The following is a 27,294-nucleotide window of genomic DNA, read 5'->3' as shown; positions in this document are numbered from 1 at the left end:
AGCATAACAGGATAGCATTCATCACGGAACAGTAAGATACATCTATTGTACTGGTTCACATATATGCTTATGCACATCTGCCTGTGGCCAATCACATCAGACATTGCATCATGTATGAGTCAGCACTCATGAGTCATCATAACTCAGCATTACTACGCACCTGTTCATCATGGCTGCTCATTAATACCCCTTGTTCTGCTCAGGCCTGGAAATTCTCCTTGACACCACTGCCTGGTCCCAGAACAACTGGAAGCGGGGCGGGGGGCTGATAAACCAGTTCTGAGCACTTCATACCGAGAGAACCCTCGGCAGGTTGCAAGAAATTATGCAAAAAATACAACTTGCTGGCCTCCAAAAACCCATGGGAACATCAGGTAGAGAAGGTGTCAGAAAATGCGGAAGTCAAGATCTTGAGGGATTTCCAGATCCAAGCAGACAGACACCGTGAACATAACACCCCAGACACAGTAGTAGTAGAACAAAGAAATGTCTGGATCATTGGCATTGCTATTCCAGAGGATGCCAGAGTTGAAAATAAAGAATTGGGAAAACTAGCAAAGTACAGAAACCTGGTGATCGAAACATCTTGCCTCCGGAAGAAACAACTTCAGCGGTCCCCATAGTCATTTGGGGCTTTGGGAACAATATCAAGAAATTTCACCCAGTACTATAAGCAGTTCCAGATCAGCACCGCGTTGTGCAGGTCTGGATAGAGTCGGACACAACTGGACTAATGTCAAGGGGTACCCTTACCGTTACCTTCACCTTTCCCTGTAGTAAAGAAAAGGTTAAGAACGGCTGCTCGACACCACATCACCTTGAATCCTGGGGCCAGATGCGGAAGGCTCGTCTTCTTCCCTGCTTCTACACTTTTGAGCCACTGAAGCCTTTTTGCTGCCTGAGGCAGGGCAGCAACACCCAAGCCGCCATCCAAGTCAAGATGCGTAGCACCCCAAGGCAGTGAACACACACAGGAGAAATTCCATTTTTACAAATCTCTTGAACATACAGTAAGGAAGGAAGAAGCTCGGCACATCTCAGCTGGAACTCAGGACCACGAAAAGACCTGATTTCAGGGACTCACTGTCAAGTTGGACTTAAGTCACACCAGTGACTTGATTTGGAGTCAACTCAGGGTTGTTGTTGTTGTTGTTGTTGTTTAAATGACTTAGACACAACTTGTCAACCAGAATCCATTTTTTCGGGGGGGGGAGTTTGTTTTTAATAGGGACTTGGGACTTGGTACCAAAAGGCTTGCCAGGATCCTTACCTGATTCTTTGTCATCAGTTTATTGGCCTCCTTTGGTGTGGTCACTTTGAGCAACAAGAATTAAGAGAAGTGGAAGAGGTCGCTGGGTTCTGGAAGAGGCATTCTGACACGTATAAAGGTCCCAAATTGTTAAGAGCTTCGTAGGTCATAACCAGCACTTTGAATTGAGCACAGAAACTGACAGGGAGCCAACGAAGACTGGAGATTAAAGCTGAAATTGACTAGTCCCAGTAATCCGTGCGGCTGCTGCATTTTGGACCTGCTGGCATTTCTGTACAGTTTTCAAGGGCAGCCCTATGCGGAGAGCATTACAGTAGTCTAGTTTTGAGATTAGCAATCTGTGGACCACTATTGCTGGTCATTTCTTATCTAGGTGGGCTGCAGCTGCACAATCACCTGACATTATATTGACACTATCATGGAAGATAAAAGTAGTAAAAGCACCTACCTGTCTGAGAATCAAATCAGGGTGAAAGTGCGCATAATGTTGCACAGGCTCTTTTTAAGTAAATTTAGGCCGATTTTTGAAAAGAAACAGCGGAAAAGAGACAGGAAGCCAAAGTTGGAGAACAATCAGGACGCAATCTAGTTTGCAAAGGCAAGGAGGTACAGAAAGCTCCTGCTGTGATAGGGACTATCTGTATATAAGAGCAACTTCTGGTTGCATGATCAGTATTCCCATTTTCCTGTGACGCACAACCTGGAAATGAAACACTTGCTCCTGAGTTGGCAGGAATTTGATCCGCCATCAGCCACAGAGTTAGGTCCCCGATCCTCTCTGCACCCCATCATTTGCACAAATCTGTGAGAGACACACCAAGAGATGCTAGGCTGGGAGTCGAGAGAACGTTGAGATTTGGAAAGCTGTCTCTCTTCTTTTGATTCGTTACTTTTAACGTCCTCGGCGCTGCAGAGTAACAGGTACAAGAGTCCGTTTCCTGCTCCGAAGAACTTCCCAACTCTAAAGGGCGCGCGCACCCGGTGCCTCCCGACCCTCTGGAAGCAACCACTCCAAACCACGTCCCCTTTTAAACGCGGGGGGGGGGGGAGATCCTGGGACTTGTAGTCCCCAAAGTAACTTGGAACGGACAGTTTCCACAGAGGTGGCGGAGCAAGGTGATAAGATTAAAGGGGGGGAGTGGGACGTCGGGCTGGTCAGCGGATTCTGGGACTTGTAGTAACTTTGCGGGGCCAGTTTCCAGAGAGGCAGTGGAGGATAGTGACGAAGCCACCGCCCAGCGGCAGCTTTCTAGACCTCCCGAAGTGCCCCGTTTGGCACCGGCTTTCGTTCTGAAACGACGGCACCGTCCGCCGCCGCATCCGAGCGAGGTGCGCCCGAGGCGAGACGCGCGCCCGGCCGGCTGGAAAAGCGCGCAGAGCCGCGGCTGCGGATCCGCCCGCTGGAGAGCATCGCCGAGCGGCCCTCTTCCGCGTGTGGCCTCCGAAGCGAATTAAAAAAGGGGGGGGGCGGGAATGGGAAGAGGGAGAAACCGGGGAAGAGAGAACAAAAGGACAAGAGGACTGTGGCCCCGTGAAGAGGAAAGGTGGTTTGGGCGGACGCACGCGGGTTAAAATCCAGGTTCCTCAGAGACACTCTTTTCCCTCGAGTTTCGACACCCATGTTCCACTGCCTCTCTGGAAACTGTTCTCTCAAAGCTACTACAAAGTCCAAGAATCCACTGGCCAGCCCAACGGCCCTCCCCCTTTAATTTTGTCAGCTCGTTGCAAACTGTCCGCTCCAAGTTACTTTGGGAACTACAAGTCCCAGAATCCCCCGACTAGTCCATCTTTCATACACAGGCTGTTCATGTCGTCACCCTGCTCCACAGCCTCTTCGGAAAGTTACTTAGGCAGTGGGGGCAGGGGGGACACTACAAGTCCCAGAATCCCCCGACCAGTCCATCTTACACACACAGGCTGTTCATGTCGTCACCCTGCTCCACAGCCTCTTCGGAAAGTTACTTAGTCAGTGGGGGCGGGAGGGGGCACTACAAGTGCCAGAATCCCCCGACCAGTCCATCTTTCACACACAGGCCTCTCATGTTGTCCCGCGTTCTAGAGCCTCTTTGGAAAGGTACATTGGGGGAGGGGGGCACTACAAGTCCCATAACCCCCCGACTTTGGGCTCGGGGGGCGGGAGGTTCTAGTAACGGTCCTCCAAGCGAGCTAGTTCCCCAACCCCGCTGAGCATCCTCCTCCTCCTCCTCCTCCTCCTGCATCCGCGCCCGCAGCCGCTCCGGGGCCAGGACGGCAGCCCCGCCCCGCCTTTCCTGGGGAAAAAAAAAACCCGACGGAAAAGAAGCGGCGACAGGGGCGCGGAGGGAGGGCGCCCGTCCCCCCCCCTCCAGTCCCGGCGCGGGTGTTCCTGATGGGGCCGGCCGAGCCCTCCCCCTTCCCCCTCCTTCCGCCTCCGAAGGGGACCGAAGCCTTTATAATGTCGCCCCGTCGGAGGGCGCATCCTTTCCCCCAAGTTCATCTCGGCCGCCTCCTCCTCGGAGGGGAAAAGGGGGAGCGCATTTAAAACCTTGAAGCGCCTGGTTTTCCCGGAGTCCTTTTTTTTTTCCCCTCGCCAGATAGAGAGCCTTCTTGACCTCCCCTTGGTTTTGCCTCTCTCCAGAGCCCACGCTCTTTCCGACGCCCCCTCCCTCCTGCATCATCCTCATCAGCCTCTCTTTTTGCGGGAGAGGGAAAGGAAGCCGATCCTCTCCGCCGGCCGCCACTTTCTTGCTGGGCTCGCGCTCCCCAAAGGTCCGTCTAGCTGGAATGAATATATCTGCGCCTAGTTTCTGCCGAGAGGATCGCTCGCAAGCGCCAGGCGACTTTTCATGGGGAGCCGTCTCGGCAGCCGCCGCATCCGCGCCCCCGCCCGCCGCTGCCTCTGATCCGGGGCTCGCCCCCTATCCGGCCCAGACCCGCGGTGCTGCCCCTGGTGCCGCCGCCGCCGCCGTCGTCTCCAAGGCGGGCGCCTCCAGCCGGAGCCCCAGCCCGGAGCCGCCCTTCGGATTTCGCCCCGCGGCGGGAGGAGGAGGAGGAGGAGGAGACCCGGCCGACGGCGCGCTCGCGGGCTCCGCCGCCGCCGCCGCCGTCTCCGCGTCCAGCCGCTCGCCCAGCCCGGACGGCGCCGCCGGGTATGGCTACAGCGGCGGGAGCAGCTCCGTCTCGGGCCGCAGCGCCATCAGCAGCAGCACCACCAGCAGCGAAGGCAAAGCCGGCGAGGATTCCCGCATCCGACGCCCCATGAACGCCTTCATGGTGTGGGCCAAAGACGAGAGGAAGCGCCTGGCCCAGCAGAATCCGGACTTGCACAACGCGGTGCTGAGCAAGATGCTGGGTAAGGCGAGGTGCCCTACTCTCGAGAAAACGGAGATGTGGGTCCCGCAGGCCTTGGGAAGGGCAAGGGTGCCCAGTGGGGGGAGGTGTGGGTGCCAGCGTCTCAGGTAACGACGCCGCTGGCTGGAAGTGCGGGGGACATTAGTTGGGGACTACAAGTCCCCGAATCCCCTAGCCAGCAGCTTGGGGCAGTGGTAGTCCGAAATCGGAGCAGTCCTAAGCCCAGCTGCAACTCGGATCCCAACCCCCTGCTGCAAAAATTCTTTACTCGTAGTCCCATTGCTAGGATAGGGAAGGCGAACCTCCCCATGCAGAGGCAGTGTATCTCTTGAGGACCAGATGCTGTGACCAAACTGGAAGGGCAGGGACTGTGGTCTTCTGGCCCATGTTGGGAACCAATCTTAAAAGGATAGGAGAGAGCCAAGTAAGCCCTTCGCCAGGTGCCACTTTTCGTACCGGTCCCTGTTCTGTCGGGAAGCCGCTTAGTTCCATTAGGTGGCCAGTTCTGATCCCTTCGTACCAGGGGGTCAGCAACTTCAGAAAATCCGGGGTCAACCGTCGGGGTGCGCGGGACCCGGAGGAAGCTTCAGAAGCCCAGAAAACTAGAATTAAGTACAAAAACATTCAAAACCAACATTTCCTGGAATTCCCCTCCAGTTTCATATTTGTGGGTTTTGGGGTTGGTAGGGAATTTGGGGGGTGGGTGGGTTTGGAAACCCATTCTGTTACAAGACCACCAGTTCTGGAAGCGTCCTGGAACAAATGTCCTTGTCTGCAGGTTTTGCTTTGGACGGGGGGGGGGGGGGAGGCTGCCAAAAGAGCAGGGGAGGGGAATAGAACCATACTGCAGCTATTTGTGCACCCCCTGAATTCTCCTGCCATGGCCAGAACTAGCCAGCGGCTGATCACCTCTAATGCGCTCTATGAGTCATGCGTGTGAATATTTGCAAGAAGATAGGGAAGAATGTTATCAGAGGCAGAAGGTGTTGGAGTATTCAGTTGTACATGGATGTGCATATTGGGGGGGGGGGAGTCATATTTCTGTCCCAAGATATACAAGAACAGGAGCACAAGAAGAAGGACCAGTTAGATCCTACTAATTTAACTGGGGAATCATGAGGATTGCAATACAGATATAGTCAGAGGTAGCCGGGGGAGGGGGGGGATGGGACGACGAAAAGTTGTGGTGAGTCATCATCTTCTCATTGCTCAGGTCATGACACCAAGCACCATGGACTGTTGTGAAGCAATATGTTGTCTGGTGCGACACAGAATTGCGTAGATGCTTGCCATGTACGAACGGCCTTTTGGTAAAACTGATGGTCATCTCTTCCCGTTAAGGGCGTAGCCGTAGACGTGCCTGCTCGATCAGGCTCGGCAATATATGTCCGTTAACGCCCGTAATGGGGCACGACGCCTACCAGTATTTTTCCACCCTTAGTAAGAGGAATTTCTCCTCCTGGTAATGGGGAAAAGGCTTCCAGTCTTGCATTTAGCACAGAGTTTCCCAAGCCAACTACACAAGAGCATAGGTTGCTGTCCTCTGAAGATGCCGGCCACAGAGACTGGCGAAACGTTAGGAAGAACAACCTTCAGAACACGGCCAAAGAGCCCGAAAAACCTATAACAACCATCAGATCCCGGCCGTGAAAGCCTTCGCGAAGAAAGATGATCCTTCCCATTCATGTTGCCCAGTGGAGGGAACACGTTGGCTAGTAGGCATTGATAGCGTTACCCTCTGTGAATTTGCCCAGTAAAGCCATTCAAGCGGGCAGCCACCTCGAACGTCTTGTAGCTGGGAATTCCACAGCCTAACTATGCACCAGGTGTGTGTTTGGGGGGACACGGGGGGGGGGGACAACTTCATGTCTTCCATGAAGCTCCCGCCATTTTGCTACATGGGATGGTGTTCCTAAGTTCTAGTATGATGGGAACAGAGAGGAAATTTCTAAACTTCTTCCTCTGTCCCGTGCAGAATTTTGTGCCACTCTGTCACCCTCTGATCTCAGTAGTTCCAAAATCTGGAGTCCTAGATACTCATGGATTACAACTCCCAGAAGCCCCAGCCAAGACATCCAACGATCAGAGTTTTCCTGGCACTTGTAGTCCGGGGACATTTGGGTTCCTAACTTAGGAAACTGCTGCCTAACACTCTGTAGCATGTCTAAATGTTAATTAATGCAGGCCAGAGTGTAGGAGAGACCAACTTGTAAACCGTAGCCAATGCTGGTTATCACACAAGGGTGAAAATACAAAGGAAATTCAAAAAAGCAACATTAAAATGTACTTCTGCCCTTCATTTCCACCCTCCACTTCCCTAGCTGCTTAAGTCAACCTGTGCTGGGTTTTTAAGTGAATGCTGGCACACTCGATAACAGTTTGGAAAAGGTCCAAAATGCAACTCACCATGTTCTGGAAAATGTTTCCCTAGCCAATTGCCTCTTGGATGCAGTGTTGAGTCACCATCTGAACGGGCTCGAACCTTTGCAAAACGAATCACATACAACATGCCAAAATCACGTACACTCTCAACCTAACCGCTCCATGTTTTTGTGAAAGAGACTTTAAGACACTTTTATCAAAATCAACACTGGAGATCAGTGAATGGGCCGTGTGGGGAAATCTGTTTGCCGCGTAATTTCTTTCGGATTGTCTCCGAGAGTGGGTCGGAGCTGTTTAAACTCCGTCAAAGGAGATTTTCGTCCACAGTGAATTCCCAGTACGACAGTAACTTTGAGGACAAAAAAATAAAAAATAAAATTAAAAAATAAAAAGTTTGAGTGAGTTCAGGTTCTTTAGAACTACAGTTCAGATTTTTTTTTTTCAATCTGCAAATTCTGGAGTTCTGGATTCAAGATCTCTAGGCTTCGAGTTAGGGATTTTAAAAAAAATTACGAATATTGGAATTCTGGGATTTGCAGTAGGAAAAAAAATCACATTCCTAATCTCTGTTGAGAACAATGCCTTGGGATAGTTTTTCTTGCTGCCATCTAAACACATGCAAACACACAGTTGCAAGTGAGACAACTTGCTTACTCATTTGTGACATTTTGGTTGATGTAATAAAAGTGTAACCCCTCTGATGCATTTTGGATCTTTATCTCATGGGGAGGGAGGGAACACATTTTTTTCCATTGGCTGTGAGTACTTAGCAGTAAACTGCAGTGGAGATCTTGTGCAACATGTTTCACAGCCGGACCCCACGGACCAGAGAACGCCTCCCAGAGTTGGGTCAAATTCATGTTGGTCGATTCGATGACACTGTCCAACCATCTCATCCTCTGTCGTCCCCTTCTCCTCTTGCCTTCGCACTTTCCCAACATTAAGGTCTTTTCCAGGGAGTCTTCTCTTAAAGTCTTACGTGCTACAGTATATGTGAATGTGAGCATTAGTGGACAAGTCCACTTCCTTTAATTATCAGATGCATTGGATCTCCCACGCTCTTTAACCCTGGACTGTACTGGTGAGCTGCATTATCTTCATGTCTCTGTTTTCTTCTCTCTTTTTTTGACCTCAGGCCAGTCGTGGAAAGCCCTCAGCGCTAGCGACAAGCGCCCGTTTGTGGAGGAGGCGGAGAGGTTGAGGATCCAGCACCTACAGGATCACCCGAACTACAAGTACCGCCCGAGAAGGAAGAAGCAGGCCAAAAAGATCAAGAGGATGGAGCCTAACATCCTCCTGCACAACCTCTCCCAACCTTGCAATGATAACTTTGGGATGAACCACCGCTCCTCGGGTGGCATCAACCACCCAGGCCATTCCCAGCCCTCTCCACTCAACCATTTCCGGGAGCTCCGGTCCGTGGGCTCCGACATGGAGAACTACGGCCTCCCGACTCCCGAGATGTCCCCGCTGGATGTCCTGGAGCAGACTGAGCCAGCCTTTTTCCCTCCTCACATGCAAGACGACTGCAATGTGATGTCCTTCCGGGGTTACCACCGTCACCCACCACCACCACCACCACCTCCTCCCCCCCAGATGGAGTTTCCTGCAGAAAAAGCTATGGGGCGTAACCTGTCCATGGGTTATCCACAGAACCCCGCGTCCCATCTGGCCGACGCCATGAGGACTCCACACCCACCTGGTATGTACTATAACCAGATCTGTGCTGGAGCCGCCAACGGCCTTTCAGCCCACCTTGGCCAACTCTCCCCACCTCCTGAATCTCACCACCTGGACAGCGTGGAACACATGAATCCCGGCGAGCTTTGGACAGAAGTGGATCGCAACGAGTTCGACCAGTATTTGAATATGAGCAGGACTCGTCCCGACCCTCCTGGGTTCGCTTGCCATCTGTCCATGTCCAAAGTGACTCCCCGGAGCCTCTCCTGCGACGAGAGCAGCTTGATATCAGCCCTGTCTGATGCCAGCAGTGCCGTCTACTACAGCACTTGCATTACTGGGTAGGGCAGGGGTTTTTTTGTGCTGCGCGTTCACCTGAGGGAAGAGGTTGAAGGCATACCTACGTTACAAGCTGAACCTGGTTCAACAGCCATTCCCTCTTTTCTCGGAGAGCCCTGGGAACTGTGTACGGGGACGACCGGATCTCCAAGACGCAGGTCCCCCTAGCTACCATTCCCAGGATTCTTTGGGTGACGAAGCTGTGACGGTTAAACTGGTAGACATTTGATGTAAGCTTGGAGTGTGTATGTTTTTTTTTCCGGGGCTAAGTCGCCAGAAAAGCACGGTGCACAGATTCTGATCATATTCCCTCAAGACGAGAACAACTCGGTCCCTTATCCTTTCTGGGCGTGATACTTTTCTATGAACCCGAACTGTTGCAGGAAAGGAAGCGCCGGTTGGCTCTCGGACAAAGCTTTCATAGAACTCTGAAATCATTGTTAATTCTTTAAAAAAAAAAAAAATAACGGTCTCACACTTCTGCTGTTGTGTTCAAAGCATTTTTTGGGAACTCCATCCCAGAACTTAATGGTGTGGGCTATGCTCAAGCTAGAGCTTGAAATGGTTGGGTTTGGGGTCTTGTTTCGTCCTCTTCGACTACGAGTCTAGTCTTAAAAAGTAGACTTGCAAGCTGCCGTCCCAACACTTCTTCATGTCTTTGAACGCTCAAGGTGTATGACCTAGACATCTGAAGTGGATGCCAACAAACGTGTTTGCAGGTGCGCGTGTGTCTTGCTTGTTAGCAAGATCAGGATGAGCACCTGCCCCAGGTGGCAGGCCCAGGTTTGCTGCCATCTAAAGTGCGAAACACCCGCTTTGTGCATATTCAGCAGAAGTGAGAATGGAAAGCTAAAGGGCCGTGCTGTGGCCCTCGCTCAAGTTCTGCCTACGGTGTGAAGTAGCACAGTGCATGGGCTCTGCTCCTAAAGGACATCGGTTCTCACTTAGAGCTAAGAGGACCTCCTCTTTTGCAACTGTTTCATGCCGACCGATGCCTTCCTGTGCACCCTTCTCCTAAACCCGCTTCCCTTATTTGTGAACATTGCAGTATTTAGATGATCTCATTAAATGTATTGCTTTTTTTAAAAAAAAAATAACGCTGAACCACTGATATGCTGTATTACTGTGTAGCACAAGGAGATGAGCAGTCCCAAAGCAGAAGGAAACTGCAATTATAGGTCGCCAAGATGCAGGAAAGGACAGTGTCCCTGAACTTTGGGTGGCTAAGGAACTAGACGGGATTCTGGTGGAAGCTGCATTTCTTGTATCTTCAAGCACCATCACGTCAAGTAATAGCAGCTGAAACTTTTCCCCTCTCTGTAGCTATGAAAGGAAGAAGGGTTTTCCTGCCTGCCTTTGGTCCCCAGGTTCATAGTATCACCTTTACATATATATATATATATATATAAAATTGAAGAAACTGGAACAGTGGCTTTTCATATGCGGTGCGAAGAGGGATTGTATCTCAAAATAGGTATTGCCCATCAGCAGAAGACCAACTGAAATCTGTGGATCTGAAGTGGCATCTGAATTTCAAGTAGGCACATGTGTGAGGTGCAACACCTACAGCCCAAACAAATGCATAGTAAACATTTCGTACATCATATTGGCATAGGATGCCTCCAGGGAGAGTGATTGGGAGAAAGCGGGCCACCCTTAAAAACTTATTTCGATGGATTACATCAGACATTGGAAGGCTAACCCTAGTGGGTTTTGAGGCCACCAGAAAAGGATGTTATGCGTCCAGGTGAAAGACTAGCAAAGTAGTGTGGTAGTAAGAGAGGGGTTTCCAACAAACCAAGGAAAAATTACTATATTTTTCCGTGTAAAAGACGCCCCCATGTATAAGACTCCCCCCTTTTCTAATCCAAAATTAAGAAATCTAAGTGGGGCTTAGCAAGTGTAGGGGGAAAGGGATCAAAGCACTACAGGATCGCTTTGATCCCTGCTTTCCCCTCCACTTGTTTTTGTTCTCTCCTCAGCTCACTTCTGCGTATAAGACGACCCTCAATTTTTAATCTAAAGATATTAGACAAAAGTATAGTCTTATACATGGAAAAATACGGTGCCTTCTGGATTTAAAGTCAAGATCCCCCAGCTGGCTTGGGTGTGTTCTGGGAATTCTAGTCTCCCAGTCTGTGGCCAGAAAAAACTGTTATGTAGCTACATGAATCCAGCTGGTAGCAGCAGAGTGCTGCTAACTTGAAGTGACCCTGCATCCACTTGCATGCAACTTCATCTCATTGTGCGTGAGTTGGGTACAACCCAAAATAAGAACTTCCCAGTTAGCACCAATCTGTTCCTGTTAGTGTTGTCAGTCCCACTGTTCTGGCAAAGCTAAACAAGAGGTCAGTACTGTTAAAAGTCTTGGGTACGATCATGAAAAAGAGAGGGAAATGTCTTTAAATGGGCCGTATATTTTACAGATCATTCCTATAGGTTGGAATTATTCTCCTTTGGATTGCATCCCTTTGCCCGTCAGCCAATCCACTAGTTTCATTTGCTTCCAAAAAGTCTTAAGAACTCACCCTCAGATTAATTGCATTTTTTCAGGTTGTATTCTCAGGTAAACCTAATTGGACCGTTAATTAATCTGTATCCTGTAAAATTGACTCAGGTGATTTGAGGGTAAGGGTTTCCAGGGCAAAATCTTTCTAATAAATCCAGTGTTTTGGAAAAAGTACTCTTTTTTTAAAAAAAGGTTGAACTCTCAGAATGATCCCTGAAAAATGCCACGGGGATGCTGGATGTTGTAATCCGTAAACCACATTTCCCAAGCTCCAAAATAAATTTTCGTCAAGTCAGTTCGTGTGTTTCACAATCCCACTGATCCCTATCTTGGTATATATTCCAAAGCTGTCTTATAAATATCAGGTCAGACCATTGGAGCATCTCGTAGTCCCTCTAACTGGTGCCCGTTCTTTAAAAAAAAAAAAAACTTGGCCAATGGACCCTTTGTTGTATCATGGGCACTTTCCGTCCTGCCGACGATGCCCCCATCTTGTAAATTCACCAAGGTCAGAGCTGTGCCATGAAGAATCAATGTGTCCAGACTTCAGTCTTTTGTGGTTGTCAAGAAACAAAAGGGATGGCTCTCCCAAACCTGCATGGACACTTTTGCAGTAATCTCGATGGGGCTGCAAATAATATAGGGGTCCCCCCCCTAGCATTTCTGCCCTCATGTCAAAGTATTACCTTCTTGTTTGAACAGCTGGTCTCTCTTTTGTATTAAGTCTTTTTGAATATTGTATCCGTCTGTCAGTCTATAACTAATATTTAAATTTGTTGAGACATTTTATACTACCGTCTTTCTTTCCATTTTTGACAATAAACCAAAGGGTATTCGTGCTGTTTGAATCCATTTCTGGACTGAGTTCAGATTTTTTTTTTAAAGAAAGGTGTGAGTAAGGAGCAGTTTAGGTTGTAAAATCCTCTGGAGTTAATCTTTTGGAATCGGGAGTGAAAGAAGATGGCGGGGAGAAATTTCGTGGCCTTCATCAGCATGAAGACCAAGGATAAGATACAATCCAGGAAGATGTTCTGAGCGAGCTTCGTTGACACGAACGGGAACTTTGCAGGAGACCTGTTCAGACTTGCGCAGGAACCACGCTGTTGACTTCAGCCCCATATTGCATCACTTGATGCTTAATTATTAAAACATCTTTTCCTGGTTCTTTGGCTCCATGCGCTCGTTACGAGAACACATGTTTCTCCCCCAAATAAATGTCACCCCCAACTGTTTCCAGATTTTTTTCTGGCAGCCGATTCTTGTTTAGACTTTGCATTGGTTTGAGGAGAACACCTCCCACTGAACAATGTTTGGACGTGGGGAGCAGGGACAGGAAATGTATACTCTGTCAGAAAGATATGAAAGAGTCTGTTTGATCATAGTTGAGTTGCCAACACAGCCCAGTCCGTGGGCCTGTTTAATTTTTTTTTTTAATGTTTTAACTTGTTGGCTTGTTCCGTTGGACATGGTGTCTGTTTCTCAGATTTGAAAAACTCAGTCTCCCCCAATAAAACACCACGATATCCTTTTTTCAACATGCCTGTGTGTGGTTTTTTTTGTTTGTTAGCACAACTGTATGCAATCTGTACCAGCCTCAAAGCTTGAAAATTCACACACACCCAGCCCCTTCCCTGGTGAAGTTCTACATTGTTTGCAGCCTGCAAAAAATTGAAATGCTAGTAAAGTCTCCTTAAATCAATTGATTCAGGATAGGAATACGGTTCTTTCCATGTGTTCTGATGCTCTGTTTACAGCTTCACACATAACTCCATGACGTCAAAGGGTTTGGTTTTAAGCCAGTTTGTCCTCTCTTAAGCTATCTTGAGAATTACTATGCTCGTTCCCTGTGCTTGCCTTTTGTTATGTTGCTGGTCCCAAGGTGGCTGGACACATGTCCCCTTATTTTAAACATATTGTCATTCTCTTTTTTTTTCCCTTCCCCTTTTGGCACAGTAAATCTTAAAGCATTTTCACTCAAAGAATGTGTTTTAAACTCCATTGCATCACTGTTAATTCAAGATACAGTGGTGCCTCGCTAGACAGTTACCCTGCATGACAGTTTTTCGCTAGACATTGGCTTTTTGTGATCACTATAGCGATTCGCAAAACAGTGATTCCTATGGGGAAATTTCTCTGGACAATGTTTCGCCCCTGCTTTGCAAACCGATTTTCGCTAGAAGACGATTTTGACAGCTCCCTCCGTGCTCACAAAACGGATGTTTTCGGGACCTAAGCTTCGCAAGATAGCGATTTAAACAGCTGATTGGTGGTTTGCAAAGCGGCTTTCCTGTGGCTGATCTTCGCTAGACAACGACGATTCTTCCCCATTGGAACACATTAAACAGGTTTCAATGCATGCCAATGGGGAAATGCTTTTCGCTAGACAATGATTTCGCTAAACAGTGATTTCAGTGGAACGGATTATCATTGTCTAGTGAGGCACCACTGTATCAATAAGCTCTCTTTAAAAATCAGATGTGCCGTCTGATCCGCGTGGCACTGCAAACGCATTTTTTAAAAAAATACAGAGTTCTTAATATTTCTTGTGGAAACATTTTTGGGAAGGAGCAATTAAATTCCCTTCAATAGAAATTAATTCCCTAGAAACATAAACTCACTTGAGATGGACCATCTTGGAAGTTGTGAGAATTCCCCTCAAAGACAGATTTCTGCCAGCTGATAGGTCTCTTTTTCTTTGGACCTCTTCTGGGTAGAACAGTTTACATTTTTACCTCATTGGTTTTCATAACAGCCTTATGAGTTATTTCCAATTCCTCTTTGTTTTTAGGTCTCTCTGTTTTTCATTGGACTTTTGTATGGAAAAATCTTTTGTCTTGCTTTCAGCACAGATTTCCCCACAGATTTCTTAGTTTTTGTTCCCATCCTCACTTCAGTTCAGTTCCCAACCATTACTTTTTTAGTAGATTCACCCCATCCAATGAATTAGCTTCCCTGTTTTCTAAACATGCGTAGGAATGAGTGAATCTAAGATATTTCAACAAGGAAATTTCAGTGCTGGAAGATGCTATAACAATCTTTGCATGGAATGATAATGGCAATTTAAAAGACTTTTTATACACACACAGAAAGACACAGAGTCAATGAAAGTTTCTTTTGTTTTCACAATTATTGTTGGCAAAATAATGGCACTGAGAGGAGAGGTTATCATTCCATCATAGTGAGTTTTATGAAGTTTTAACGACAAAATATCCATTGGTCTGGAGTGAGAGAGAGTGTTTTCACTTTGGCTTGTTTTAGAATGCAAATCGGCAAAAAAATGACATGCCCGTTTTGTTTTAAAATACTGCTTTGGATGTTGGTCCCAATTAATCCTACGGTGACAAGCATTGCTTTGTTTAACTTCCAGCATGTTAACAAGGCCAGGGGAGGTAAGAGGAAAAAATAAATGCAATGGGGAAAGTGACCTCACCAGTTAAACAGAAGGTCTGGCTTTCCGCCACAACTGGGCCATCCAACTTTGGGCAGAATTGGTGGATTTTCCTTTTTTCTTTTCTTTTTTTTTAATTCCATCACCCTCCCCAACCTTGTAAAGAAACGGGAAACATCTTGCGTACCTCCCTGCCTATGACTATGAAAGGAAATGGCCTTATAAAGGCCGAATGACATTATGGTCCCCAGAAATGGGTCTGGAAGGAAGGAGATGATTTTGAGAGGGGGAGGGGGGGAGAGAGTAGCTCTTGACTTATTTTCCAGGTTATCGCTATGCGATCACTTCCTGAAATATAAGGGAAAAGCTAAAAAACACATGCGCCCATATACACATTTCAACCCTTTGCCTCTTTCGGCTGCCAATGGGAAAGGCGACCGGCCCTGAATCCAATCACAGGGGAAACACAGCAGATCATTTTTCGGCAACTAGAACCCTATCGGCCAGGTTCCTTGGAGAAAGTGAGGCACCTCGGCTCTCCGTTTTGCTGGGAAGCCCCACCCTCTGAGCCAGAAGCCCCGCCCTCCTCTCGCAGCGACATATGGCTCTTTGCCACCTTCTCAACCTTCACTATGGCCTTCCTCCTAGCTACTGCAATGCCAACTTCCCTAGAAGGAAAGGAAGTTTGACTGCTGACCCCCCCCTCTCTATTTGCATATAATTACCTCTCAAAAGCCAAGAGTAAGATGTTGAGCTTGGTACAGCCTACTTGATTTCTTGGACAGCTTCCAAATCGTGTATGTTGTTGTTTTCTTGGCCAAGTGACAGCCCGACACAGAACTCAACGTTCTGGTTTTCTCCCGGATTGGCTCGTAGTCCACTTCATCCCACACCAGTCCATAGTCTGTATCTCTCTCTAAAGACATGTTTTGCACAGCCCTCTGGAAATATAGGGCCCTTGTTGGGCGGTTGTGTAGTGTGTCAAAGCACTCTTGATATTTGGACCAGCAACTTCTTGTTCCATCTTCAGCTCCATCCAGAGCTTGGAAAAGTTCCTCTCTTTTTTTGGACAACAGCACCCAGAATCCCCAGCCAGCTCTGGTCTTCCCTAAGCTACTGGCTCAGTAGGCTTCCAAAAGGGGGTTAGAGAAAAGCCATGGCAGATAATAACTTTTCAATAGCTACAAGCCTGATGGTGCTGCTGAAAGTCTAGCTTCAAGAACCCTGTGTCACTTGAAAAGCATCCTTTAGGATGCAAGTTTGGATCAAGCAAGTGGCCCTTGACTGGTGGATTTCTTTCCAAAAGACTTTCCCTTGGGCCCAGATAGGATGGAGCTGTTCTGGTATCACAAAGCAGGAAGTCAGGGTGGTTTTTCAACTAAAGAGTGGAAAAGAAATGCTTTGAAACAGTGCTTGCCAACCTTTTGATTAGCTTTTTCCAAGAGAGATACTGGTACATTATACAGACATTCTGTTTTTATTGAAAAAAGGGGGAGCTGTTTGGTCAATACAAAATAAAATACGGGTGCAAGAATAGGCAGTGTCTTCATAGAATCATCCACAAAAGTTCACATATTGTATGATGACTTCTTTTTTGTTGTTGTTTAGTCGCTAAGTGGTGTCCGACTGTACGTGACCCCATGGACCGGAGCATGCCAGGCCCTCCTGTCTTCCACTGCCTCCCGGAGTTGGGTCAGATTCATGATGGTCGCTTCGATGACACTGTCCAACCATCTCGTCCTCTGTCGTCTCCTTCTCTTCTTGCCTTCACACTTTCCCAACATCAGGGTCTTTTCCAGGGAGAGATGGCCAAAGTATTGAAGCCTCAGCTTCAGGATCTGTCCTTCCAGTGAGCACGATGATTTCTTTAGTGATCTATAAAAGTATTGCCTATTCTTGCATCTGTTTTTATTGTTAGCATTAGGGTACCGTGAACACTGAACATTCCACTAGCCTTGTTGGCAGTGGAAACAAACAAAATCGATAATTAAAGTATTTTTTTTAATTTAAACTTTGAGCAACACTACTAAGTATAAACAGCGCTGCTGCAATAACTGTAAAACTCAGAAATAATTAAATATTCAAATGGCATTGTTAGGATTAAATATTTTTATGTGACTAAACAAAAGCAAAACAAAAAAGACTCATAAAAATAATAATTTTATAATTGCATGGCATGAAAACCCTGTCTCCTACAGAAAATTCTGCCTCTTGATCTCACTATGGGGAACCAATAATTTAAACAAGTCACATGGGAAGTAAACAGCGTTTCCAGAATTTATTTATTTATTTTATATATTAGATTTATACCCTGGCCATCTAGACCGAAGTCTACTCTGGGCGGCTAAGTATAAACAGCAAGATTTTCGCCCAGAAACTCAAGTTCTAGGGTCCTTTCTCCCGATCTCAGGCTTTGCACCAGAAATTGCATGGAATGGGATGTTATCAACTTGGCAAGCGTATATTTCAGAATTCTTACGACTCTAGGACACGACATTTAGACATGCTCAGAAACACGTTTGCTTTTCTCCTTTATCTTGCCCATTTTAGAGATGCTGCTGCTGCTGGGATTCACAAGATGGTTTTTAAAATTCCCTGCACAGTTGGTCAGTTGCACACATGCCGCTTTACACTTGTTACTGAACAGGCTGTCCTGTGACACACCCCCCCCCCCCCACACTCTCTGTGAGATCACAAGGGCTTGCCCGCAGGTCCCGGTTTCAGCCCTGAAATTTAAAGGCATGGGCGACTCATGATCTGGAAACCTCAGGGGGTGAAATACTCTTCCAGAAAAAAAAACAACTGAGCTGTTATACGTCTGACACGGCAGAAGGAGAACAACGGCAGGAAAAAATGGTTAAAATGCACCAAGGTCCACACGAAACCGGGCCTTCTCGGCGGTGGCTCCTCGCCTCTGGAACAATCTCCCTCCTGAGATCTGCGCGGCCCCCACTTTGGACACTTTTAAAAGTCAATTAAAAACATGGCTATACATTCAGGCTTTCCCTCCAGTTAATATCTGACTTTTCTGTTTATTCTTTCCTTATGTATTTTCTATTCTATTGTTGTATTCTGTTTATTACAATATGATTTATGTAATCGTTTGTGTTTTTTGTATTATTTCACTGTTTTTACTATATTGGAAGCCGCCTAGAGTGGTCTTTTAGACCAGATGGGCAGGGTAAAAATCAAATAAATAAATACAGTGGTGCCTCGCGTAGCTGAACGGGGCAGGAAAAGCCATTGGAACACATTAAACAGTGTTTAATGCGTTCCAATCGGCTCCTTTACTCACCGTTCAGCGATGTTCCGGGATGGCCGGCAGCCATTTTCGCGCCCTCCCCTCGCTTAACGAGGGCGCGAAAACACTGCGCGCGGCCATTTTGGGCCATTTCAGGGCTTCCGGTGGCCATTTTGGGCCATTTTGGGGCTTCCGGCGGCCATTTTGGCCGCCGAATAGCTGGTTGTCGGGGCTTCGTTTTGCGAAGATCGGTAAGCAAAACGCTTACCGATCGTCGCAAAGCAAGTTTCGCCCTATCTAAAAGTCGTTGAGCGATCGCATTAGCGATCCCAAAAAAGGGATCGCTATGCAATTTCGTCATTGTACGGTGCGCTCGTTAAGCGAGGCACCACTGTAAATAAAAATAAATAAAGTATAGGAGCCCAAACAGAACCTGGAGGAAGAATATTAAGAAATGAACTTTTTCTGGGGTTTCCAGAGAGACACTATTGAGATAAGAACTATAAAACACTTTGCACAGTCATATGTGATAGAGGGATGATTGGTGATGATGAAGTGCTGGGCTGGCTCACACAGAGGCATGTTGGGGGCAGACCTTTCAGCCCCTCCCCCCATCCTTCCTATGACCTCTGATCTTTCTTTTATTGCTTCTTGGCAAACTTGCCCTCTGTAAACCATTTCTCTCATAACATGCGTTTCTGGGCTTTTAATGGGCGTTTGAGATTTCAGATGCCAGTCCTGCTGTTAAAACACTTAACAGAGACATGCAACCTCACAGGTTCAATGATTAACCACCCTTTCAACGTAGCGCTAGTGCTGCTTACTCCAGATGTGCGTGAAAAAAAAAACAGAACATATCCTGGGCTCAGCGGGGAAGAGTCCACAAAGGAAGCAGGACAAACGGAGAGGACAGGTTGCCCACCAGTTCTTCCAAAAACTCAGTGGAAGGGACTCAACGGAGAGCCGTGTGTCTCATGATAATGCTCCAAAACTAACAGAGGTTGGAAAAGTTTCATTTTTGGACTACAACTCTCAGAATGCTATTTATTTATTTATTTATTTATTTGTTTGTTTGTTTGTTTGTTTGTTTGTTTGTTTGTTTGTTTGTTTGTTTGTTTTGTTTTAATTTAATTTAATTTAATTTAATTTAATTTAATTTAATTTATTTATTTATTTATTTATTTATTTATTTATTTATTTATTTATTTATTTATTTATTTATTTATCAGCCACCCACTACAACCATGTGTTCCTTGATCACAACTATGCCCTTCATCGCAGGGGAGTAATAAACAAGGGAGAAAGTGATTCCTTGCATAGTTCTTTTGAGCTTCCCAGAAGCATCCAGCGGGCTGCCTGTCTGGGATCAAAATATCCAACTCAAAGAGACACACGTGTCGAAAGCAACAGAGAACAATACAGAGACCCACCTTATGAATGAGTGATCTGATCAGCAGGGGCTTTGAAGGGAGAAGGCCTTTTTGTAATATCTACGATCTGATCGGTTTAGCTGGATGAGCCAGGGTGGATCCTGAGATCACCTTCTGCTTACAGAGATTTGTGCTTCAGAAAGCTCCTTCTTTGGACCATCTTTGGATTAGAACATTCAGAGGACTTGTCCACACTGTGAAATTTGGTGCGATCCGACCAGTGCTTAAAATGTCTTTATTTTAACTCTTGGTACTAATCCATGAAGGAGGAAGAGCTATTTTGCATCTCAATGAATCATCCCCAAAATACTGCATGCCCTAGCTCTGTGCCAGAAAAATACAGGCCAGCTCTTAAAGGAGAAGGACTGGCGTGGGATTTCAGTGTTCAAGCTCCATGTGATGTGATGTGATTCACATTTCAGTCCACAGCCTTTCTTTCTTTCTTTCTTTCTTTCTTTCTTTCTTTCTTTCTTTCTTTCTTTCTTTCTTTCTTTCTTTCTTTCTTTCTTTCTTTCTTTCTTTCTTTCTTTCTCTCTCTCCCTCCCTCCCTCCCTCCCTCCCTCCCTTCCTTCCTTCCTTCCTTCCTTCCTTCCTTCCTTCCTTCCTTCCTTCCTTCCTTCCTTCCTTCCTTCCTTCCTTCCTGCCTTCCTGCCTTCCTGCCTTCCTGCCTTCCTGCCTTCCTCTGGTCCTGCCTCTACTGATCTTTTTACAGGTTCACTGTCTAGCCATTTGGTTTTGTAAGAGTTGTACGGCCTTCCAGAAAAAGGGGGCCACATTCCAAAGTTCTTCTTAACATGTCCAGAAATACAGCGTATCACAGGAACGTCTTTCATTTTTGGCTGGGTTGTTTCTGTTTGGTTTGTAATTTTATAAAATTATATAAATTATAAAATTATGTAATGGTTTAAAGTTACAAACAAAACCCCGCCTTGGGTCCTTTTAAGAAGAAAGATAGGGCAAAAATATCTTAGATAGATAGATAGATAGATAGATAGATAGATAGATAGATAGATAGATAGATAGATAGATAGATAGATAGATAGATAGATAGATAGATAGATAGATAGATAGATAGATAGATAGATAGATAGATAGATAGATAGAGGGGGATAGGGAGAGAGAGAGAGAGAGAGAGATATTTCTCATCTAGAGGGGATTTTGCAGTAAAGTTGTATATCAATACTGGTGATGAGGTGATCTAACGTTAATTTCATATATGTGAAATAAATAATTGGAGGACTATCAAGGGAAAGAACCTGGTGTGTGTATGTTCCCACGGTTCTCAACATCACATCCAAACCGCCCATGTCTCTAAAACACAACGCCCACCGACATGCTCCCACCTGTTGAGGACTGGAAACTTTGGAGGTCACTCATTCATAGGCACACTGTTGGTTGCACGGAACTCGGTGGCAAATGAAAACAACAAATGGATCCAGATCAGGTTGCAAATTCGTATTGCTGCACCCTAAACCAAATTTAACTTTCCCACTTGGACCGAGATCTCGCACCACTTGGTCCAAGCCATTCCCATTCAGTTTGGAATTTGTGAGCCGTCCAAAGCTTTTGCACACCTCTCGTGGAGATGAAAAAAATAAAGAGTACATTTTCCCATGCTGCGGCTGTGTCATGGAGCCGGTCCTTCCTGTTTCGTTGACGGTCTGATTTCCATGACCATGCCGAAGAGAGGTTTATTCCGAACCCCCGCACCTTTTTTTTCAGGGTTTCATAATGAAGAGACGAAGGTATGAAAGGCATGCGTTATGCCAGAAACCGTTGAAATTCACAATCTCAGCCCAACGGGTTTGATTTGCCTCCAGAGATTCGGTGAGTTCCCTTTTGGGTTTGCTTAACCTACAGAGGATGCCATGTCAGGATGGAGGTGCCGCGCTTCCTGTTTGCTGGGAGAACAGGATGTTCTGCTAAAGTAATGGCTTTTGTGCCGAGCTGGCTGCGCAGTTCCCAGTGGCTAAAAAGAATTTCATCCCCCCCCCACCTCATCTCCATCGGAATGAGCTCATGCACCGAACAAGGCAGGGGAGAGGGTCCTCCTTTCTCTGTGGTATCACTTGCTTTTCGTACAAGCCCACCTGCTGAATGTTTTAAACATACAAAGGCATCTTAAGGCCAGGTCATCAGAGGTTTGCCCCATTTTAAAATATTTAAAAATTGCCATGATTCTCCAGGTCTCTAAGAGAGAAGACACAGCTCAGGGACAGCTGTCCAAGAAGACGAGAATTTTCTCTGTGTAATGCAGGATCAGCACCCTAGAGGAAATGATAGCAGCTGCCAAAATGATTGGGTACATTTTCTCACCTGCCTGGCAGCCGGAAAATATCCCCCCCCCCCCGCAAGCTCTGGGTTACATTATGTTGGAGTTTTATTTAGAGCCTCACAGGTCGTCTGTAGTTTGAGTGACTGGAAGGGGCTTTTGTGGGCTGGGGCGATTGTCTATCTATCCAGCACTAATTGCAGGATAATTGCAGATTTTGAAATTCTCTCACTCTCTTTCGTCGGTTGGAGGCAGTTGTTTGTTTGCTGTTGATCTTTTCAGTCAGTTACTAGTATGTGTGCAGCAAAGAAAGCGGTATACACAAATCTGTCATTCCAAGCAACTGTAAGTAAAGAAACACCTTTTCTTCTAGAAATGACTCTGAGTGAGTTATTGAGACTTTACATGTCAGCTAATGAGAAAAGGGTGGACTGGCCCAGAAGCTGTTCTTTCTCCAGTCCCAGGCGTCACCTGCCTAGCCTCTGTGACATCACAAAAGCCCACCCACGGATGTCGCAAGTGCCCCAGTTTCTGTCCTCACCTTGAAATCTCAGGGAGTGGGATGCGGCTGGTCTGGTAACCCTTGTGGCTCTATCCTCAAACCATTCCAGAGAATGAGATGTCTGCCTAGCAACCAGCCTTCAGAAGCAGCGGAAGGCAGAAGGCGGGCTGAGATGGTTGGGTGATTTGCAGTACATCAATAGGGCATTCTGCCTCTCAGGGTTTTTTTTTTTTTTAAATATATTATTATTACAGCAACAATGGAAAACATTTCCTGTATCCCAAATGAGGATGTGGGAATGAAGAATGCTTGGCTATGGACCAATGGGGGAGGGGATCGGGAATGGGTTTATGAATAAAAGAACGGTGTGCTCCCTTCTGGCCCTGGGAATTGACCTAGGAGAGGCTTCAGAACAGATGGTTGATCAGGTAATCTGTGAGCAGTTAGAAAATAATCTCACGATGGCTAAGAACCAGCCTGGCTTTCTCCAAAAGATGTCATTCCGTGCTGATCTTATCTCTTCTTCAGATAGAGTTACAGGCCTGAAGGGGCTTAGATTAGGCATCCTTCCATCTCAAGAGACTATAGTAACATGTTCTGAATAGAAGACTTGGAACAGTGTCTAGCGTGGCTGAGAAGGCCAATTTGGGAGTGACCATCCCTTCCACACTGAGGACAAATACAATCTGTCCCCTGTCCGGCTCCCTGATTTGGCTGCTTTCGGGACGGCCTCTTTGCCTCGGCCTGCTGGACAAGGGTCTCTTCAAATTGGGAGAGGCCGTGATGCACCGCCTGCCTCCAGGCTGAACGCTCAGATGTCAGGGTTTCCCATCTGCTAAGGTCCATTCCCAAAGCCTTCAGATCCCGCTTACAGATATTCTTGTATCGCAGCTGTGGTCTCCCTCTGGGGCGATTTCCCTGCACTAATTCTCCATACAGGAGATCTTTTGGAATCCGACCATCTACCATTCTCTCAACATGCCCAAGCCAATGTAGATGTCGCTGTTTCAGATCTATACATGCTAATAATTTCAGCTCGTTCTAGGACTACTCCATTTGGAACTTTGTCCTGCCAGGTGACACCAAAAATGTGTCGGAGACAACGCATATGGAAGGCGTTCAGCTTCCTCTCCTGCCCTGCACAAAGGGTCCAGGACCCACTGCAGTACAGGAGTGTGCTTAGGACACAGGCTCTATAGACCTGGATCTTGGTCTATGCCATCAGCTTCTTATTAAGCCATACTCTCTTTGTGAGTCTAGAGAACATGATAGCTGCCTTACCAATGCGTTTATCCAGCTCAATATCTAGGGAGAGAGTGTCAGAGACCATTGAGCCAAGTAATGCATAATAATCCATCTAAAATGACTCTCAGGCAGACAGTCACTCAGGGAAAGCCTGCCAGAAAAGAACGGCCTTTGCTTTCTTGCGGAAGGACAGCCAAGAGGGAGTTCCAAAGTCTGGGAGCAGCCACAGAGAAGGCTCTCTCCTGTGTCCCCAATAAACATACCTGGGAAGGTAGTAGGACTGAGAGAAAGGCCTCCCTCCCAGTGATCTTTACACCCAAGCCAGCCCATTAGGGGAGATGTGGTCTTTGAGAGAGCTTGGATCCCAAGTTGTTTACGGCATTCAGACTCAAACCTTGGGAAGGTGGGCTCAAAGACTTGCCAACATCCCTGCTTGACAATAATTCTCAAATGACATTTTTTTTTCATGTCCTGGTGGAAGCAACAGAGATCAAGGGATATCCACGCATATGTGAAATGGCCCTTAACGGTGAACGTCTCTACACCGAGCCACTGTTGAATGTGCAGGACAGGCCAAGACTTCCTCCCCCTTGTAATTTGGCAGCCCTTTTGAAGCACCAGGACTCAGAGAAATCCCACAGGAGATTTCTCCTGGAAGTGGACGGGGAGAGGGAGAAGAAAGCAGGTGTCCGTGGAAGATGTGGACACACACAAACCTTTTACGACAGTGCTGGAATTCAGGAAACAACATGCCGCCTGTTTTATTATTATTATTATTTTGTGGAGTAACTCTTGAGTGGTGATCAGGGGTAAAGAGCACTGCAAAGGGACGATAATGGAATAGCTCGGAGATGATTTCACCGGCATTACAGCACTACCTGCAGCTGTTATGGGGCCGAATCCCTCCTGGTTTTATGACTTAAGTACTCTGGAGCTCAGCACCTGATGGCAGCCGGAATGATTGCATCCAGCCTTTAACAGGTCATTACTGGGGAAAGAGGGAGGAGGCCCTTGACAGGTACCTTTTTAAAAGGGGGGAGGGGGAGCCCCACAGATCCATCCTGTCAACAGTTTTAAGGATGTTTGAGATGGGGGTGTAAAAGATGGGGAGGTGTGGGGGGAGGGATCCATCTGGCTGAAAGGGCAGATGGTTCTTTTAGATGCGCCACAGAAAGTCAGGAAAGCTTTTGCAAGAGAAACTTGAAGGCAAATGCAGTCTGCCAGAGTTTGTGGGACAGGAAAGTTCCCTGTCCCACAAACTCATAATGCATCTTTCTTTCTTTCTTTCTTTCTTTCTTTCTTTCTTTCTTTCTTTCTTTCCTCTCTCTGTCTCTTTCTTTCTTTCTTTCTTCCTTCCTTCCTTCCTTCCTTCCTTCCTTCCTTCCTTCCTTCCTTCCTTCCTTCCTTCCTTCCTTCCTTCCTTCCTTCCTTCATTCATTCATTCATTCATTCATTCATTCATTCATTCATTCATTCATTGATGAAGGAAGGAAGGATCATTTGCAGGCAGCCTTTCTCTTGATGAGAAGACTCAGTTATGAACACCACACTTTAAGAAAGATACCAGCAAACATAGAGCAAGCTCAGAGGAGGGCAACAAGGATGCTCAAGGGACTGGAAACTAAGCCCTGTGAAGAAAGACTGAGAGAACTGGGCAGGGTTAGGTTCGAGAAAAGAAGACTGAGGGGAGATACAACAGCACTTTTCAAAATCTTGAAAGGCTGTGATGTACTGGAGGGGCAGGATCTCTTCTGGATCATCTCGGAGTGCAGGACACGTCATCATGGGCTCAAGCTACAGAAAGCCATATTTAAGCTGAATATCAGGAGGGACTTCTTAACTGTTAGTGCGGTATGACAATGGAATCAGTGACCTCAGGAAGGGGTGAGCAGTCCAAGGCTGGAGGCAATCAAGGGAAATTGGACCACCCTCTGTCAGATCTGCTTTGGTTTGGATTTCCCGCAATGAGCAGGAGACTTGACTTGATGGCCTTCCAACTCCGTTATTCTGTGATTCTAAGGTGGCTCACGTTAAAACAAGTAGCATTTGAAACACAATAAATTATGCATTAAAAAAGGAATTGAACCACAATAATAATTTTAAAAATACATTAAATGACTAAAAACATTTAAAACTTTAAAAGCAAACTTGCTTAGCTAAAATCCAGCATGCAGGGCTCCGTTATAAGTGGTTCAACTCACTGGTGGCCCACAGTTCTTGCATTGCTCGCTCCATTTATCTAAGAACTTAGGAGAAGTCCTGCTGGACCGGACCCGAGGCCTGTCTAATCCAATATTTTGTCCCCCAGATAAACCAGTCTTTGGTTCCCTGACCCGTCAACCCATGGCCCTTAGGACGCCCACCAGCAGGACATGAATGGAGGTGTTGGCCAGTCTTTAGGCCTCAGTCCAAAGTCTGGAGTCTGAGTCTGGAGTCTAGGATCTCTCTACCTGCTCCTGCAGGTGTTGCTGCCACCATCCTCAGAGGCTACTGGTTTGGCTTCCCTTCTGAGAACCAGCTGCTCCCTCCACCCACACAGCCACCCAGCTGATAGGCCAGCGTCTGGGAATGGCGGCAGAGGGAACAGGTTGGGGGTCCATCCCTAATAGAGACTCGACCGTGCAACTCGGGAAAAATGGGTCCAAGTTATGAGTCAAGTCTTTTTTTAAAAAAACCCAACTTGAGTCTAAGTCAAGTCAACTTAAGTCGTGACTCATGAGTCCCCATCCCTGGACATGAATGGCAAAGTATGCTAAAAATTTGTAATTCCCAGCAACTGGTTTCCAGAGCCATCCACGAGGGCCACATGGTTCACAGAAGTGATTGCTGCATTCTGTTCACCAACAAAATTTTGCAGCTTGGCGACTTGAACCCTGCACTCCCAACCCACCCAGCCTCACACGTGCTGGCACACACACACACACACACACCCAAAAAAGAGGGTCCACTGTTGTTTGCTACAGTCGACGTGTGCTTTTATGCATTTGGTTGTCTGTTCTTAGAAAGCACCCTAGTGCTAAACTTCACTCTCCATTTACACCTGGTAGAAAAATAAATAAATCCGTCTTGGTTTCTGAAGGAACAAATAAGGTGCAGGAACACAAGATAAGATGTCCAAAAGGAGATAAGAAAGAACATCATTTGCATGTCAGGGGAATTTCTGATGAGATGGAGCCAATCCTTAAGGTGGAACACATGCTGCAGCTGAAAAAAAAAAAACCCATTTGTGTGTGTGTTTAGCGGAATGGTTTCACACAGCTGTGAGTTATTAAGTGTCTCTGTACAACCAGGCTTACATGGAGCCAATTACTGTCTGAATTGGCTCTTTCAGATCAGAATAGACATAACGGCTACTATTCTCAGTCATCCCTGAGTGCAGGACACATAGCAATGGGATGATGTTACAGTTAGCCGTATGTTGGTTGAATACTGTATCAGGAAAAACTTACTAACTGTCAGAGCAGTACGACAATAGAACTCATTCCCTTGGGAGGGGATGAGTGCGCCCACACTGGAGGCATTCGGGAGAAAGTTGGGACGCAGTTGCATGAGCAATAAAACCTGATTTTGAATCAGGTTTAGGATGTTTCAGATTGTTCTAAAAATGCCATCTACATGATGCAAAGGAAGGCATAAGATTTATTTCCTCAGGAAGTGATGAGGGTTTTTTGGTCAGAAAGCGAGATATTTTACTAGGCAGCAAGAG

At 46.7% G+C, this 27,294-nt stretch overlaps 1 protein-coding gene across 1 annotated transcript; it reads left to right on the top strand.

Moving 5' to 3' along the window:
• The first annotated feature begins 3,741 nt into the window (after positions 1-3,741).
• SOX18 (SRY-box transcription factor 18) lies at positions 3,742-13,045 on the top strand. Its single transcript, XM_020814395.3, has 2 exons — positions 3,742-4,601; positions 8,118-13,045. The coding sequence occupies exons 1-2, from the start codon at positions 4,034-4,036 to the stop codon at positions 9,005-9,007; spliced, it is 1,458 nt and encodes a 485-aa protein (XP_020670054.3). The 5' UTR covers positions 3,742-4,033; the 3' UTR covers positions 9,008-13,045.
• Positions 13,046-27,294: the final 14,249 nt, after the last annotated feature.

The sequence above is a fragment of the Pogona vitticeps genome, chromosome 4 (genome assembly GCF_051106095.1).
Source record: "Pogona vitticeps strain Pit_001003342236 chromosome 4, PviZW2.1, whole genome shotgun sequence".
NCBI lineage: Eukaryota > Metazoa > Chordata > Lepidosauria > Squamata > Agamidae > Pogona > Pogona vitticeps.
This window is presented reverse-complemented; position numbering and strand designations above follow the sequence as displayed.